The sequence below is a fragment of the Artibeus jamaicensis genome, unplaced genomic scaffold (genome assembly GCF_021234435.1).
Source record: "Artibeus jamaicensis isolate MK-2021 breed Jamaican fruit bat unplaced genomic scaffold, CSHL_Jam_final contig_240, whole genome shotgun sequence".
Classification (NCBI taxonomy): domain Eukaryota; kingdom Metazoa; phylum Chordata; class Mammalia; order Chiroptera; family Phyllostomidae; genus Artibeus; species Artibeus jamaicensis.
The window spans coordinates 5,113,870-5,132,025 of NW_026521506.1; the positions used below are offsets into that span (position 1 = coordinate 5,113,870).

The window sequence follows — 18,156 nt, forward strand, 5'->3', positions numbered from 1 at the left end:
CCCACCTTAAATCTTGCTTGTCATTCTCCCCATCACCCACCCACCTCACCTCCTTCCTCTTCATCACCAATACACACAGATGAAGTTTTTCAGAGGAAAGCAAATCAGTAAACTGTCAAGGGACTAATCTTTGACAGATAGATTAGCCAGGCCTGTGCGGTGTTTGTTAGAGGGACAGGGATCCACACTATGTGGTAGGTATCAGGGATGCACCGAGATGAAAATAATTAGTGGTCAAATATCTGGAAACACTTGCCTTTAGTAGACCCAGCTTGAGCTTCCATGTCACAACAAACAGGGGAGAATTTAAAACCTGTAATATCAAACATTTTATTAATTAATACTTGTCCAAGTCATCTGGGATTCCTTAATCTTTGACCCGTATATACAGTAACTGTTGTTTTACTTAACAGATTCAATGAAATGTGATTCACATACCATAAAGTTAACTCCCTTCAAGTGCACAGTTCAGTGGTTTTTAGTATTTCCACAGAGTTATACAGCCATCACCACTATCTATTTCCAGAATAATTTCATCACCCCAAAAGAAACCCCTCTCTTAGGATCTTGCAGGAATAGAAGGATGGTGGAACCCCATGGGGAAACTTCTTCCTTTTACTTTAATGTTTCAATCCAGTGAACTGGCTACAACTTCCAATGGCAGGAGTGAGATGAGGCAGAATGAGAACCCTTGGCAATACAGGAGATCATCTACCACCTCATTTCCCATAAATTTGGTTACTATTTTTCCTGTTTGACCTTTGAAGCCCCAAAAGTATAGGGGCCAGTCCAACGTCTCCTAACTTGTATCCTAATGCTATTTCACTTACACAGATATGCATATATATATATATATATATATATATATATATATATATACATACATATATATATAATCTCAAATATGCTCCCTTCTCATTTCCATACTTCACTTCCAATACTCTCGACCCAATACATACATGTCTCCATGAAAGTAAACTAAGAAAATCAAGGTGGCCAGGATACTCGGCAAGTGTTATAGCCTATCATATAGGAAATGATATTCCAACTTGTGGGCAAATGGTCATATCCTGTGCCCAGTGTCCCCTATGGGCTGAAGGATGCAAGGGGGAGAGAACAGAAAACTCTGTACATGCAGGGCTACTGGCTATCTGTCTCCCACCTGAGAAAATGCTAATTAGCCACTGCTATCACAGCAAGCCCTGTGGTCATGGTGATGTGGACCTATCAAATTTAGACAAACAGAATGACAAAGACAACAGATGAATGTGTTTAATAAGCATTAATGTGCTTTTTAAGGAAGGGTTTTGTTCTTTGGTAGGGTCAGAAGGGCAGAAATAAAATAAACCAACCTCTTTCCAACAAATCAAAAAGAGAAAACTTTTCCATTTCTAAAAGTTGTAAGAAAATAATATACTCATATAATTACAATTTAATGATGCTGTTATTACTCATTGTCTGGCAAATAGCTGATGGTAATTTACCTTCTTTTTAAAAAATAATTGCAGTCTAACTTAATTAATTTGAATCTGTCCGTACAGTTGACAGGTTAATCTGAATCAAAATAGAAAGCATGTCCACAATACGCCTGCTACACAATTGTTTATCTCATTGTCCATATATTGATATAAAGCCAACATACATAAAATGAGTACTTTCTAATAAATGCTAATAAATGCCATTAATATTACACTGAAAAACAAAGATGAAAATGAAAGGTGAGTAATAAATAACGCATGCACAATATTGCTGACTGCATGAGATTATTTCCCTTGGGGGATCATTAGAAACAAAACATAATTTATCTAATATTGTAAATAAACATGTCTATTTACCAGGTACTTAGATAAGTGCCTTGTCCATGTGACCCTGCTAACTAGCATTTCCATTCTTCATATTAAATAAAAAATGGGTAGACACAGGGAAGGAAAAGAAATTAAAGGCTAAAAGTGGCATTCTCTCTGGGTTTTATTGAAACAGTATAGGAAGTTCCATTACCATTGTCCCCATCAGACTTCCTTTCGTGGTCAGTGTCAGTCAAGGACAATGCAGAGTTGGCCCGGCTGGACAAACAGGAACTATGCTCTGACTTCATCCCCCTTATCCACATTCTCAGCGCATGGTCAGGTGAGGCAGCGCCTTCTGTCTCTGTGTCCACATCAGATCCCATCTCTAACTGGTAGCCGTGGCGAGAAACACTGTGCATGTCAGTCTGGTAGCCAGAGCAGAGATTGTGAGGAGTTTCACAGAATTCCATCTCTGTGAATAAACAAAGTCCACAGAAAACATTTAGCATTATGAAGAAATATCTGATAAAATTCCACTTTTTGTCCTCACGGCCCCCTCCCCCATTGCTAGTAATGTGCTTTTTGCAAAATTAGAATTCTGGCCATTTTATTTATGGTAGTTATCCTGAGCTTATTTTGCACTTCTGTGGCTTAAAATTATGCTCCTGTTGATTTTTACAAGGTTTTGGGAAAAGCATGCCCAAAATAGCTATATAGCTACAATTTTAGGTTGCACAAAATGTAATGAAATAAGTGAATGCAGAGGAGTATAAAATGTAGAAAGCTGTCCTTTAAAAGATATTCCTTTTCCAGGAAGAATATATATGATCTGTAGAGCACACCTAGGCTTAAACTATTAAACTTATTGGCTTATCTAAGCATTTCATACACCTTAGAGTTACGAATAAATAAGTCAATGTGAAAACTGAAGGAAAATATGTTTAAACATACTCTTCTAAAGTATTTTTCCTAAAATACATTAATCTAATCTCTAAAATTATAAGTACCTAATATCATTATTTCCCATTTTCTCCAAAGGACTTTAAGGCCTACTTTATGCTAATTATTCTGTTTTACTCATTCTGTCAACAAAAACATAAAAAATATTCAATTGTAGACTGTACCTCAGTAATGCTTCATGGTTTCAATTTTACCTGTTTCCACCTCAGGTCTTAGAATCATAAAATGTTTAGGATCTTAGAAATGCTGCCACTAATCACTTCTTTTTAAGGTGGAGGAAAATAAAGTCCAGAGGGTAGCTATCACTTGCCCATAGTCCAAGTGAGATAACAACAGAGTCCTTTTTAACTAAACACCCATCGGGGCATGGCTTCTGTTAGATACCAATGAAGTCCCATCAATTTGCTGTATTAATATCAGGCATTCAGTCTTATAGTCAATTTTGTGTTCAATTATGGAAAGGTGTCAAAAAGGGGACAAGATGCTTCAATAGTCCCTAATAAGTTAACGAGAAATGACCACATGCCAAGACATATCATCTGAAATGTCCATGTAATACTTAGATAAGGTAATCCGGGGATGTTGTACACTATAAGGGATTTTCTCAGACTGACATCAGAGACAGGGTATGTCATTTAGCCAAGAAGAAGCTTAACTGAGTGCATCTAATCCTTGGCACATATCAATAAAATGCAAACTCTAAAATAAATTTAATTCTTTGAATACAGAATGTGCTAAAATTTAGACAGGCTACATTCTAGAAAGGAGAATGCAGAATATGAACATATTTTAAATAGCTATTTTTGTGATGTAATTGCCAAACAAGGGTTTAACAAATCAAGTTTTAATACTTATTTAGTCACCATTTTGTGCCCAGCCCTGTGCTCTGTGAAACAGAGATTGTAGGCAAATAAAGCTACTATAATGTATTCAGAAAAGTCAATTATAATAAATTCTTTCACGGTTATAAGTCACTGCTGGGAATGCTCCTTATGATGTCTGTGATGAACGTCTTTAAAAGTAATTTTACTTTTCTACAAAAACTTATCTGAATTCCAGAGCACTTGTCAAGCACAAAAGCTTATGAAAGGTGTTTCTCCTTGACATAAGGCTAAAAGTAAAAAATCCATTTTGCACAATATAAATCTTAGTGAATCTAGAATATTGGTTAATATTCATGCCTCTGAATTTCACAATGTTGCATTATCCAAGCCTACTGCGCAGTTGTTGGTACAGCAATGCCATAATGAACCTGTAAGCTGGAGGCCATAAGAAAGCAGTTTTGCATGGGCTTGCATTCACAACTTTCTTCACTCCCATAGATCTGTGGTGCCCAAACTTCAGCATGCTTCAGAATCACCTAGAAAACTTGTGAAACACAGATTGTGCATTCCCATTTCAGTTTGGGATTCAATAGGTCTGGAGGAGGGCCAAAGATTCCACATTTCTAAGTTCCTGGGTAAGGTCTATGCTAGTGGTCCAAGGACCACACTTTGCAAACTACTTCCCGAGAGACTTCTCTGAGGGCAGTGGGAGCCAGGAAAAGGAGAAAGAAATTGAAAGAACAACCTTATGGCATTACCAAAGCTTTTGCGGTAACCAGCTGTAATTCTACATAGAGAAACAAGAAAGAAAACATTGAAGCTGAATTGCTGTGAAGGACCCCCATTTATTTTCCATGGATTTGGGGCTCTGATTAGGAAATTCACTTTCAAAAGCACACACTTGCATTTATTTTCACTCCTACAATGTCATTTGAGATGTGACTTGGCAAAGATTTTAATATGAACATGTGAGTCACAGTAAAGACATTCATTGGAAAAAATGAGCAAATAAAACTAAATATGCAGCCAATTTATTATTCCATATCATAAGATACTAAATACATGGGCTTGTTCCTTTCTAAGAAAATGTAGTGTAACATAATCAAAAATTGCATAAGATATTTATTGAAACTATACTTTGATTTGAATAAAAGACTAAACCACAAATTCTCTAAATAGTCAGATAAAAGTACACTTCCTTGTCAATATATACTTAGAAAACAAAGAATGAAAGAAAAAGAGAAAGATTCAGTTTTTTATAGTAAGTGATGTTCATTGAACTGCTTCACTTCCCTATCCTGAAATCAATGTTGCCATTGTAAATTATTTTCTTAAATACACAATAGTCTTGGTGGTATTCAAAACTCCCATAAGATGCATTTTTCTAGAAAGCACTTACAATGCATCTTAAGTGGTTGTTTTTAGCCTTATACATATAACCTTGTTACCTAAAATACTACATATTCCCTAGATAATATAAAAGTTTATTTGAAGTTATTATAGATCTATTCTTACCAAAAAGCTAGCCACAAGAGAAATGTAAGTACAATCTCAGGATATCTATAATTTAAATGAATAGACTAGTACTATGAGAAACTATATTTCAGAAATAAACAGATACAGATGTTGCCAAGTGAATGATATATTTGGGACCTCACAGACATGTATTTCTCACAGACATGTATATAATCTTTATTTCAAGGAAAACCTACCCATTTTCCAGCCTTGTAAGAGACAAAATCTGAGCAAATAATAGAGTTGAAATCCAATTTTAAAAATGGACAGAAGATTTGAACAGACATTTTACAAAAAAGGTAGAGGAATGACCAATAAGCAAATGAAAACATGTTTAATTATCACTAGTTGTCAGAAAAATGCAAACTAAAACTACAATGAGATACCACTACAGAAAAACCAGAATGGCTAAAATAATTTTGACCCCATCAAGTGCTGACAGGAAAATAGAGCAGCTACATATTCTGCTGGTAAAAAAGTAGAAAGGTACAACTACTTTGGAAAACAGTTTAGCAGATTCTTGAAAGATGAAGCTGTACTTAATGGGGGAGCAATGCACACCTGGATATTTATCCCTATGAAAAGAAAACTTTTATTACACAGAAACCTGTATAAGGTTGCTCATGAGCTTTATTCATAATAGCAAAAAAGTAGAAACAATCCAAGTGTCTTTGAATTGCTGAAAGGATACACCTGTGGTATACTGACACAATGAAATACTATTCAGTCCTGAATGATCTATTGATATATAATAAGATGCATAGCCCTCAAAATAATCATGCTGAGTGAAAGACAGACAAAATGTCTGTATACTGTATGCTTCCATTTAAATAAATTTCTAGAATATGCAAACCAATTGACAGTGACAGGAAGTGGATCAGTGGTTGCCTGAAGAAAAGAACAAGAAAGAAATGGAGAAGGGGTACTAAGAAACTTTTGGAACGACCTAAATGACTACCTTGATTGTGCACCAAACTTTGTCATACCGTACATTTTAAATATACGTAGCTTATTGCACTTCAATTATACCTATATAACTTTTTAGTGAACTATATACTAGCAGATAGTAAGACAATGAGGAAACTAAAGAATCAGACAATTTTCACAGATGGAGCAAAGTTCCTCCCAGCTAGCAGGAGGCCCAGCTCTTTCCTTCCTAGTGGAAGGTAACTATAACATAAATGGAAATGTTGCCAATATGGTATCTTGCTTGTATCTAAGCCCTGAGACAATCAAGGCTAACTGTTGCATGGTGATCCTCTAGGCAACATATTTTTCCTAGGAATGTAATAGTTGAAAACCAATTTTAAGGGAAAACTAAGGATAAAACTGATCACTGAGAAGCTTGCAGCAGCTAAAGTAACATTCTATAGTTGGGGCTCATAGACTAAGGTGAGTAGATCTGGCACATAGGATCAATTTAGTGCTCTATAATGCTAATAAATTAATATTTTTTAAATGCTATAAAGTGTTGAATAAAATGAACTATTGTGTTTTCTAAATCTACGGATCGATCTGCAGGTGTTAAGCCTGGAGAAGTCATTTGTTAAAACTTAAAAGGGAAAGTAAGAGTCATCTATACTAGTTTCTTTCTGCAAATGCCATTTTTGAGTTGCTGACAAGCTCAAAACTTTATATTTTCTTAAAATTGAACTCATCCACACTTCCTCTCAAAAGGGAGCTTTAAGGCATCACACTGCAAGTAAGTAATTCGAGGGCAGTTCTGGCTGGTGTGGCTCAGTAGATTGAGTGCCAGCCTGAAAACCAAAGGTCACTGGTTCGATTCCCAGTCAGGGCGCATGCCTGGGTTGCTGGCCAGGTCCCCAAGTAGGGGGCATATGCGAGGCAACTACACATTGATGTTTCTCTTCCTCTCTCTCTCTGCCTCCCTCCCTTCCCCTGTCTCTCTAAAAATAAATAAATTCTTAAAAAATAAATAATTGGAAGTAAAAAACCACAATTAAATTTCACCATGACCTAAGTGACTTGAGATATAACTTCTAAATATAGTCCATTTCCAATATAAGGAAGAGAAAGAGGAAGAGGAGGTACAATTCTTAGCTTTAATTACCATGACTATAAGAATCCTTATGGAATATACACAAAAGCAGATGGTATTAATTAGCCATGTTGTTTTTGGATAAGTCATTTAACATCCTAGGGGCCTTAGTTCCCTCATTTGTAATATGTTTAGGTCCAACTTGAAATAAATCTCTACATAACTACCATGTTCTAAAATTCTATAACTGTAACCTGTACCTGTTATGGCAAAATGTGAAAATGTTAAAATTTTCAAATGGGAATAAACATTAGTGGTTTTATGAATTCAGGTGCCATTCATACTTCTACTGTGAAGGATAATTACACATGTTAGCTAAGATCTTGTATCATGAATACAAGTCTTGATATATTAAAGTGCTGATATTACCTAAGTATATATTGTGAATTGTGAGGTTAGTGGTAAAGTACATAATATACATATACAATGTAAAAAAGGATCTGAAGAAATAGTTGTTCATCAAACATAGAATTATCAGTTTATAAACATGGTTATTGCAAACAGTACTTTATAGTGTAATGAATAAAAATTCACACAATTAAAAGATATTAATGACCCACTAATAATTCATTAATAACTCCAGGGAAAATAGCATGGATTATTGCAGCTTTAAGCAAGAAATACAAAAGAAAGAAATGAGCAACACAGATAGGAGACAAATAATTTTCACTACTGGCTACCATTTTGTATTTCTCAGTTTGGGGGCTTTGAAAAGCAAATGATATCAAATTGTCAAACAAATAAGTTCATATGAGCTTACTTAAACATAGCTCTGCAAAACACTCACTCAATTTCAAGTCAAGAAAGAAAACAAAATAGAAATCAGAGAAATCTGTTTTGTAATTCTTACAAAGTTAGCCCAATTTCATTTCCTCTTCTTTCACTACATGTACAAGCTTTATCAAATGCACAATATCAAACTGGGCATTATGCAGGGAGGTAGCAGGATCACGTGGTGTCCTTTGGCAAGTTCCACAGAGCGCCTATTAAAAGGCCAAAGATGAAAACCAAGTAATAAAGGCACCACCCAGACCTGGCCTTTTCTTTCTGCTGAGGACTCATCAGCCTTTTCTGGGGCACAGGGGTGAGAGATGGAGTGCTCCCAAATGCAAAGCTGGATCCTGTGGTTATCAGAGGACTTAAATAAAATAACTAAGCTTCCTGCAGCCTAATCTCACCCTCACAGTTCCAAATGCACCCATTATCTCAGTACTTGGGGCCTCCCAATGACACCTTATTTAATTTTTAAGATTTCACCATCCGTCAGTATAGTGAAAAACATGGCCAAAAAATCTGGGGAGAGTTAAAGACTAAAGTAAAAAACATTCATGCTTTGAGACCAATATTGTCTAACTGGAACCATCTCAGAACGTAGCTAAAAGACCATGTTAATGTCAAAAAAGATGCTCTCAGAAGTACAATGAGTTGCAAATCCATAAAAGTGGCTCAAGCCAAACAAGGACACAGAATTACAGAATGAAGTCAAAGGGAGGGGAGATGTGGTAGGAACCTTGAAAAAGTCAAAAGGGACTCCAGTCATATTTAGAGAGAGATGAAAACATTGTTTAGCAATCTAAGGAGCAAGGACATGTGACATGGAAATAAGCAACTTCTATTTCCCTGAACTACTATTCACCTTAGTAAAGGGCCCCATTTCCTTTGTCCTCACATAAGACGGGAGGACTTGCTGTGAAGCTAATTCAGAGAGTGTCACCACTGCAACTGGAGAGGTGGCTCCTGCTATCCAGCCTTCATAAGGGGGGGTCTGGAAAAAGAATCAGGGACTAGAAAAATGATGGGAGGTCCAGGACTCCATCAGAAATTTAGGTCAATGAGAACTTGAGCATGGTCTCTTTATTTCAACATTTCCAATGAGACAGAGACTTCCTGGTCTAAATGAGAAATTTTCAGGGCTACTGAGCACTGCAAATGCATGGTGCTCGATGGCCCTAAAAATTTCTCATTTGTTACCTTTGTTGATCCAATTTTCTGGCTGTTCATAACACTTTGGAGCCTGAATTCTTATTGAGCACGATGGTCTTCCAGGTCTACTTCTGTATTTTCATTCTGTGCACTGAGCATGTGAAGCTGTTTGTTTAGTGTGTGCCTGTGTGTGTGTGCATGAATTGCAAACACCTTAATCTGTCACACAATTCCATGTAGAGAAGGGAGACCGGTGAGTTAAAGGGTTAAATGAGCACTGCAAACACTTGCAAATGCTTCAAGCACATATTCATGAAGGCAAACAATGTGACTACTGTAACATTCTACACTAATCTGTAAGCATTTACTTTGAGATAAATGATTAAAGATGCCAAGATAGAATTGTGCACCTGAGTCAGTGTCCACAAAGAGCTACTGAATGCACTATATTCTGTTCCATTACAGGATTGTTCTCACCATCTTTCAAAGGTGCCCTTTTTAGTTTTGCCTCTGCATCTTTGGACATAATTTACCAGCCACCTGGAATCCTTTCCTATGATTTCTCACTGATCTAATCCCTAATAAGAGACTGTGTCAGTACTTTCACAAAGTATTCTCCAACTTTAGACCCACCCCTCCCATTAATCTTACCCTTCCCTATAGAATTTTTCATGTTTCCTACAGAATTTTATACCTGATCATATTTTTTCAATATTTATACTTTCTGTATTACCTCCTGAATTATACCTGCAACTCTGAGAGTCTTCTAAACTTCTGGTATCTCTCAGAATCAAATGAGATAATTTTGGCACAGTATCCTATGATGTGTAAAGGACTATGTATTTCTATCCCCTCAGGCTCTAGAATAATTCTAGCCAAAGAATGATTATTAAGTACCAAAGTTTTAAAGTCAGTAATATGAAATCACTCTAAAAAAAGATTAACTTTTTCAATATGATTTTGACATATATAAGATGGTTTTGCTTAACAAAAACAATGTCCACCAATGCAGATTGAAAAATTGTTATTTTGGTAAATTAGCTATGAATTTCAAATAATACATATTCAATAAGTTTGGCAAAAAAATATAGCAGCCCACTTGGGGGTAGATTAAGGGAAAAACACTTATACTAATATTAGACTAATGGAAAACAACATCTCTGTATCATCTTCTGACTGAAATAGTCTCACAAAGGAATCTTCCCTCACTACACACTTGGCTTAATGAATTGGAAAATGACTCTCCATAAAAATTCTTCAAAATATACCCTAAGGTTTAGAACTGGGGGGCTTTTTAGTAAAACCAGTCACAAAGCCTTGATACATAAAAGACACTTTCAGCTGGCTTGAATCAGAACTTCTTTCATCCTTCTTTCTCATCTGTCAATTTCATTTCAGAAAGCACATAGAAATTATGATCTTGGTAAGTTTGTAGAGCATGCTGGAGTGAGTAGGTGGCTCCTCTGAGAGACTCTGTTTTCATGCACTCAGATGTTTCTTTGTCAGGGATAAAAAGAAGAAACTCAGACTACTTTACTTTAAAATGAACACACACACACTAAACAGTTTCACAGGCTTAGTGAACATTATGAAAATACTGGTTATGGAAAGAACCCTTAAAATTCTCATCCAGCACTTTTGAATTGGAATTCTGTTTACAGGAAAACATTAAATTCTGGAGAAGAGTTCCATTTCCAGTCAAGATGGGATGTCAAGGACCAAATTTACTCTCCTATCTGAAACAACAACAATGACAACAAAACACACACAATATATATAACAATGGTTTTCAGCTATTAGGCAGTGAGGCAGAGTGATCACTGAGATGTGGGATGCAAACAAGATGAGCCTTATAATTGCCCCAGCTTAATGTGTGCAAAGAGTGTCCAGGCCTTACTACAGAATGGGAGAACATAGGTGCACTTTGTCAATCTCTCTGAGTTGAGAAGAACCTGGTGGTATGGGAAGGCCAGGATGGCTAGAGTTTGCAGCACAGACTTCCAAAGAGGAGAGAGCTGTACAGAAAGAGAACTCCAGAGATCTGCAGAGGATCCCCCAGAATGTTCACCGAATTCCTGAACAGCATATGCATGTAGGGCAACTTCCTGTGACTGGAGAAAGAACCACCTGAAAGGATTAAGAGAAACAACTGAATCCTTCACTTATCTTAGTCCCTGTTCTCAAAAGCCAAAGTAAAAGAGTGAAAAATCTTCTAACTCATGACCATTCATTCGAGTTCGCCAAAAGGTGTGTGTGTGTGTGTGTGTGTGTGTGTGTAAAATTGAACTTTATTCTGGCATTTGGTCAATACTTGGCAATAGTTTTATCCTTTTGTCTTGCTATTAAATGGGTTGAGAGCGGCATTTGCTCTATGGCTAATTACAACTTCATGTCTTGCAAAGTGAAACATACACCTACCATATGATTTAACTATTGCAGCCCCGATATTTAGCCAAGTAAAATGAAATGACAGATCCTTACAAAGACTTGTACACGAATGTTCATAGCAGCTTTATTTGTAATAACCAAAAGTTGGAAACAACTCAAATATCCATCAACAGATGAATAAATGCAAACTCAACTATGTATCCGTACAATGTAATACTATTGAGACATGAAAAGAAATGAAGTTTTGGTACATAAAATAACATGGATAAATAGGGGGAAAAGCAGAGTTTTAAGAAAACATTCAAAAAGTCTACACACAGTATGCTTTTCCATTTATGTAAAATGCTAAAAATGCAAACTAATCTATAGCAGTTGCCTGGAGCAGGGTGGGTGGGAAGTGGGAGAGAAAAAACACTGTGAAGAGGCAAAATGAAAATATTGGGGGTAATATATATGTTCACTATGATGATTGTGGTGCTGTTTTCATGAGTATATACATTTGTCAAAATTTACCACATTGTACACTATAAATACATACAGTTTATTGTATACCAATTATACCTTAATAAACAAGTTTTTAGAAAATAAAGAAATAGAATATTATGCTTGTTTACTTTACATAAATGTCCCAGTTGAACAATGGGAACAATGAAACATTGTACCATGATTGATAAGTCTGAAAAATGCAAACACAATAAAAAAAAAACTAGGTTTCATCCTAATGTGGCAGGAAGGATTCATGGGCCAATGTGAACTGAGCAATAAAGTACTGTGACAAGTCAGTTAGACCCCAAAACAGCAAAACACATTTGCTATTCCCATTTGCTATAGTGAAATATGTCACTGGAACCTGGACAGTAATTGCATTGAATCTATCGATTGCTTTTTTTTCTCATTTTTTTAATTTAGTTATTTTTAAGTACAGTTTTTTGTCTATTTCTCCCATCCAAGCCCCCCCCATCCCGCTCTCCCCACCTCCCCCCCAACCCCCCAGCCCTCGTCCCTGCATCCCTCACATTTGTTCCCCCAAATCTCTCCCCCCTTCCCCCTTAAACTTCCTTCCCTCTCCCCTCTGGTCACTGTCCCCTTGTTCTCTATTTCAGTGTCTTTGTTTTTATTCTGCTTGCTTGTTTATTTTGTTGTTTAGCTTCCTGTTAAAGGTGAGATCATATGGTATTTGTTTTTCAACACCTGGCCTATTTCACTCTGCACAATGCTTTCCAGTTCCATCCATGTTGTTGCAAAGGGTAGTAGCTCCTTCTTTCTCTCTGCTGCATAGAATTCCATTGTGTATATGTACCACAATTTTTTGATCCATTCATTTACTATCGATTGCTTTGAGTAGTATAGACATTTTAATGATGTTAATTCTTCCTATCCATGAACATGGTATGTGCTTCCACTTATTTGTATCTTCTTCAATTTCTTTCTTCAGTACCTTATAATTTGCCAAGTACAGGTCTTTTACATCCTTGGTTAGGTTTATTGCTAGATATGTCATTCCTTTCGAAGCAATTGTGAATGGGATGGTTTTCTTATTGGCATATAAAAATGCAACTGACTTCTGAATATTAATTTTGTATCCTGCTACTTTGCTGAATTCATTAATCAGTTCTAGTAGTTCCTTGGTGGAATCTTCAGGGTTCTTAATATAAGTATCATGTCATCTGCAAATAATGACAGTTTTACATTTCCTTTCCAATTTGGGTGGTTTTACTTCTTCTTCTCACCTGATTTCTTTGATTAGAACTTCCAGTACTATGTTAAATAGGAGAGATGAAAGCAGAAATCCCTATCTTGTTCCCAGTCTTAAGGGGAACGCTTGTAGGTTTTGCCTGTTGAGTGTGATGCTGGCAGTGGGTTTGTCATATATGGCTTTTATTATGTTTAGGTATGTTCCCTCTATTCCCACTTTGCTGAGAATTTTGATTATAAATGGATACTATATTTTATCCAAAGGTTTTTCTGCATCTATTAATATGATCATGTGGTGTGATTGTCCTCCATTTTGTTTATGTGGTGTGAATAAAATCACACTATTCATTTGCAAATGCTGTACCAACCTTGCAATCCCAAAATAAATCCCACTTGATCACGGTGTATGATCTTTTTGATGCATTGCTGTATTCAGTTTGCTAATATTTTGTTGAGGATTTTACCATCTATGTTCCCCAGGGATATTGGGGTATAATTTCCTTTTTTTTATAGTGTCTTTACTGGGTTTGGGAATTAGGATAATGCCTCATAAAATGGCCTCATAAAATGAGTTTGGAAGCCTTCCCTCCTCTTGAATTTTAAGAAATAATTTGAAAAGGAGAGGTGTTATTTTTTTCTTGGAATGTTTGATAAAATTCAGCTGTGACGCTCTATTATTTAAACAATCCTCAAAATCTACCTCTCAACAATGAGAGGTTAGTAATTGTCCCCTTTGTTTAACATTGATTTCTACAAGGGCTCTCTAGGAGCATAATGTATATACAGTAAATGGAAGAATGGATTATTACACAGAAACAAAAGCACAGTAGTCAAACACTGTCGTAATTAAGACCAGTCATGAACTCACTCTGAAGGACAGTTGATCTGAACTGATAGAATTATTTTTGAGAGTATTTTCTAAGAGTGTTTACATTATATTCCTACCAGTTAAAACTGATATTTAGGGGAAAAGGCCACTCTCTATTTACTGTGGAAACTGGTAAACTACTCTATTTCAGTTACCAAGAATTCACTTATAACTGAAAAAGTACAAAATTTTAGATGGAAGTTCTACAACTAGTAGTTATGATTTCAAAGCATACATTCCCTAGTCCTAGTACAAGTGGGTAATAGTCAAGCTACCATGGACTGTGTAGTTTTACGTATTTTTTAAAGTACATGACAATGTGAATTTAGCCTCTTCTATGTACCAGACCTGAAAACATTCACTATTTTATTTAATCCTCACAGTATGACCTATTTTTCAAATAAAACAATTGAGGCTCAAGGAGAGGTTAAGTAAATTGTCCAAGGCCACACAGATACCAAGTGGCAAAGCTAACTTGGAATGACTTTAACACAGTCCTAATCGCCTTATACAGCATATGAAGTTATAAGTAGCACCTTCAAATTCACAGTCTAGTTCTCATTTATGCAGCAGGCATGTGGCTGATGCTAGAACTTCCTGTTTCTCACCTCCTAGGTTTCATTCAGCTCACTGTGGTTTCCATCTGGATTATATGGCAGCTGGGAAACAGTAAGCACTCAGTATAAAAAAGAGACCCTAAAACTATGTGTATATTAGTTCACTGTTCTTATGTGAGTTTAACGTATTTTAGCATCTCCATTTCAAGTATTATTCCACTTTGTACTAATTCTTATGGATTCACTTCACCAGCACCATGTGACATTGACTCACTGAAAATAACAGTGAAGTTTTAGAGCTAATTTGTTGATTGCAGACCACACACATCTATGTCTACAGGCAGACAAATAAAACTTTGGCCTCCCCTGTGTTTAGCTCCCAAGCTCACAGCAGCTGCCTCGAGGAAAGTTTTGAAATTATTTAACAACATTAACAAAGATGAAAGGAATATTATTCACTGGGAAATGTGCGTTGGGTTATTACTTTGGCACATTGTCACCCAGCCAAAGAAGAAAATCAGATCAAAATGGGGGGTATTTACTATTTACAAGGTAGCATTATCATCTCAAGCTAAAGAGATGGAGCCTAAATCTGTGATCTACATTAACTATTTTGCATGTATTAGTATCACAGAATTGAGGGGAAAGCTTTGTGAGTTGAAAATATTCTACGGTTTCTGATTGAATATCGAGGAAAGTTTTTCTTTATTTTAAATTTATCAAGGAAGTATGAAATTAAATAAAGGCATACTTCTCTTTAGCTATCATTGAGCACTAACACTGCAGGCAATTTCTACACAATGTGTTTTCCAAAACCAAGCTAAAAAGCAAATACCAAGAGCAACAATAACATTAGTGCTTTTGAATTGAAAACTTATATGGCCCAATTCCTTATTAACACTGCCCTAAACATTTAACCCAAACAAGCAAATGAACATTTCAGACACTTAAAAAGCAATGGACAATCAAGATACATTACCGCAATTGTGTTCACTTTACGGATTCTGGAAAAGATGTGTAGGTCAAACAATCTATGAGGATTGCCCAAGGAAATTAATGATATACAAGAGAGATGTAATCAGAGTCTATACAATACCTGAACAGTTGACTCCATTCAGTCCCCAAATCGTCACCTTGGGGGGAAAAAAACACTCCAAACAAACCTAAACAGTGATTTGACCTTATATTCACAAAATATCTGCCTGGCTGAACTTTCACTTTCAACATAGTTACTTGACTCTGTTACTAGTCCCATTGTTTATCCTAGGCATGATTCTAAGGCAGGCCTGCACACCAGACTGATGTGAGAACCAGACTGTACACCAAGGCCAGATTTTTCAGCACTGGGACCTTGGGAGGGTCAGCTGAAATCTAATAGAGCTCCCAGAGATCCACCTTAGTTGTTGAACTAAACAGTGATACAGCCTCAAGCTATAATCAGCAGCCAGGCTTAAGCTCCACAGAGTGTGGCAGGGTCATTCCTGCAGGTGGTGCTATTGCTTCCCCTCAGGCTGATAGCATTTAAAGAGGAGTGCTCTGCCTTAAAAAGATGGCTTCTGCAGCATGGGGGATGACTCAGCACAGGGATCCTGGTGGCTGTTCCTTCAGTTCTCTCCCCAGAGCCACCAACCCCAGACTCTCCTTAATCACCTCTAGTCTACTCTGCCCTCTCTCTACTGGAGCCCAGGGTAAGTGGCTGCCAATGAAATTTTTTGCATTGGCCCTTTAAGAAGCTGTCCGCATCTCTAGCCCTCTCTCCCTCGAAGATAGAAAACCTGCTGCTTTTCACAGCTGTATACTATCTTGGTAGTCTGGGAAGTGCAGCTTGGGCTTTAGACCCCACACTTCTCATGGAGCATCCCCACACTGGCCACTGAAATATCGCCCTAGAACTTCAGCTTCTGTGTGTGGGAGCCCAGCCAGCCCTCTTACACCTCCTCCACAATCACACCTCCTTTCACAATGTTGTGATGAAATGGTTTCTTCTGTCTTCCTGGTTATAAGGCTTGTCTCCAGCTAGTGTTCAGTTGGTTATTGAGGGTGATTTTTCTACAATTTAGTTGTAATTCCAGATTGGTCCTGGGAGTAGGTTAGTGTAGCTTCCACTTACTCCTCTGCCATCTTGTATCTTCTTCTCAATAATTGAGTTTTCATAATTTATCCGAAGTCTACAAAGCAGCCCAGAAAATTCTAGAGCTCTGAGTTTTAATCTAGAACGTGGATGTCACACTCATTTTTCACTGGGGGCCACATCAGCTTCGTAGTTGCCTTCAAAGGGCCACATGTCATTTGGACTCCTCAACAGTTAAGGAGTAATTACATTTATACAGTCCTGAAATTATTTCGGCCCTTCAAAGGCAACTTCGAGGCTGATGTGGACCCTCGTGAAAATGAGTTTGACACCCCTGAATATCAGGAAATTGATCTATTTTAGCAAATATTTACTATAGTATATATAGTGGGGCAGGCACTGTTCCAGGTACTGCAGAAAAAAGCAATGAACAAAACAAAAATCCCTGGCCATCAATGAGCTCATATTCTTATTGGAATAAATTTGTAATAACAGTGCTCAGAACAAACTCTGTCAGAATCACACAGATTTTTATCTGTATATTAGTCTGTAAATTAATGTCTGTATATTTCATCTGGGTAGTAATCCGGGGTCCTTCCAAAGGCTTCATTAAACCTTGATATATGAAAGCAATGACACATAGGAATTCGGCTTCTTGTAACAATGAAATCTACTGTGTGAAAATGATACCTTCTGTACATCTTGCATTAGGGTAGTGGAGGACCCTGGGACGCTATGTTAAGATATGCTGCATTTGGCCCTGCTAGATATATTCACAGTGGTGCCCAGAACATTTTTGACTAAAAAGTTGGGAACTTAAAATAATCTTTTGAGGGAAGGAGAAAGTGGGGGAGGTCAGGCTTCAGTGATTGGGACTTAGATTGCGGAGGAAGAGGAAAACTGAATTACTCCACAGCTTATCTATAAAATTATAAGCATGTTATTGTTCTACTTCGTGATACATAATCAAATAAATGAGAGTCCATTCTGGATAAGGTGTTTTTTATAAATGCCAAATAATATTTGCTCTAAGAGTTTCAAGTCTGGGCAGGGTTATTTAAAACAGTCCATTTGTGAACATTTTAATTTTAGCATTAGGTTAAAATGATAGAACGATAACGTTCATTCATTTAGGAAATCAGTTTGATTTCTTCATCTACATAAAATTCAAATGGGCTTTAGGAGAGGTGTGAAAACTAGCTGGAAAGACCATTTCAAATTTAAATTATTCATATCTGAAATTGAAATACATATTATCTACTGGTATATTAAAAATACCACTAGATTCCAAAGCCACATTTCGATAAATAAACCCTTTAAAGTAAGAATTAGTAAAGGAAGTATAAAATTAGACTCATTGGTATGTAAAAGTAGGAAAACATTTATCATAACTTTTCTTACTACTATAATTCATTTAAAAGAGATACTGAATTTTTATAAGTAGAAATAGTCCCTTATATCTACTATACACTCAGTATATGTAAGGGACTATTTATACATTTGTATACC

The 18,156-nt window shown here is 36.6% G+C and overlaps 1 protein-coding gene across 1 annotated transcript in view; it reads right to left on the reverse strand.

Moving 5' to 3' along the window:
• LOC119057296 (teneurin-1-like) overlaps positions 1-18,156 on the reverse strand; it is a 392,900-nt gene that overhangs the window by 39,317 nt on the left and 335,427 nt on the right. Inside the window, exons 6-7 of the mRNA XM_053662321.1 lie at positions 1,999-2,259; positions 257-313 (exon numbers count right to left, since the gene is read on the reverse strand). Coding sequence (XP_053518296.1) covers positions 257-313; positions 1,999-2,259 — 318 coding nt within the window. The remainder of the gene's footprint in view (positions 1-256; positions 314-1,998; positions 2,260-18,156) is intronic.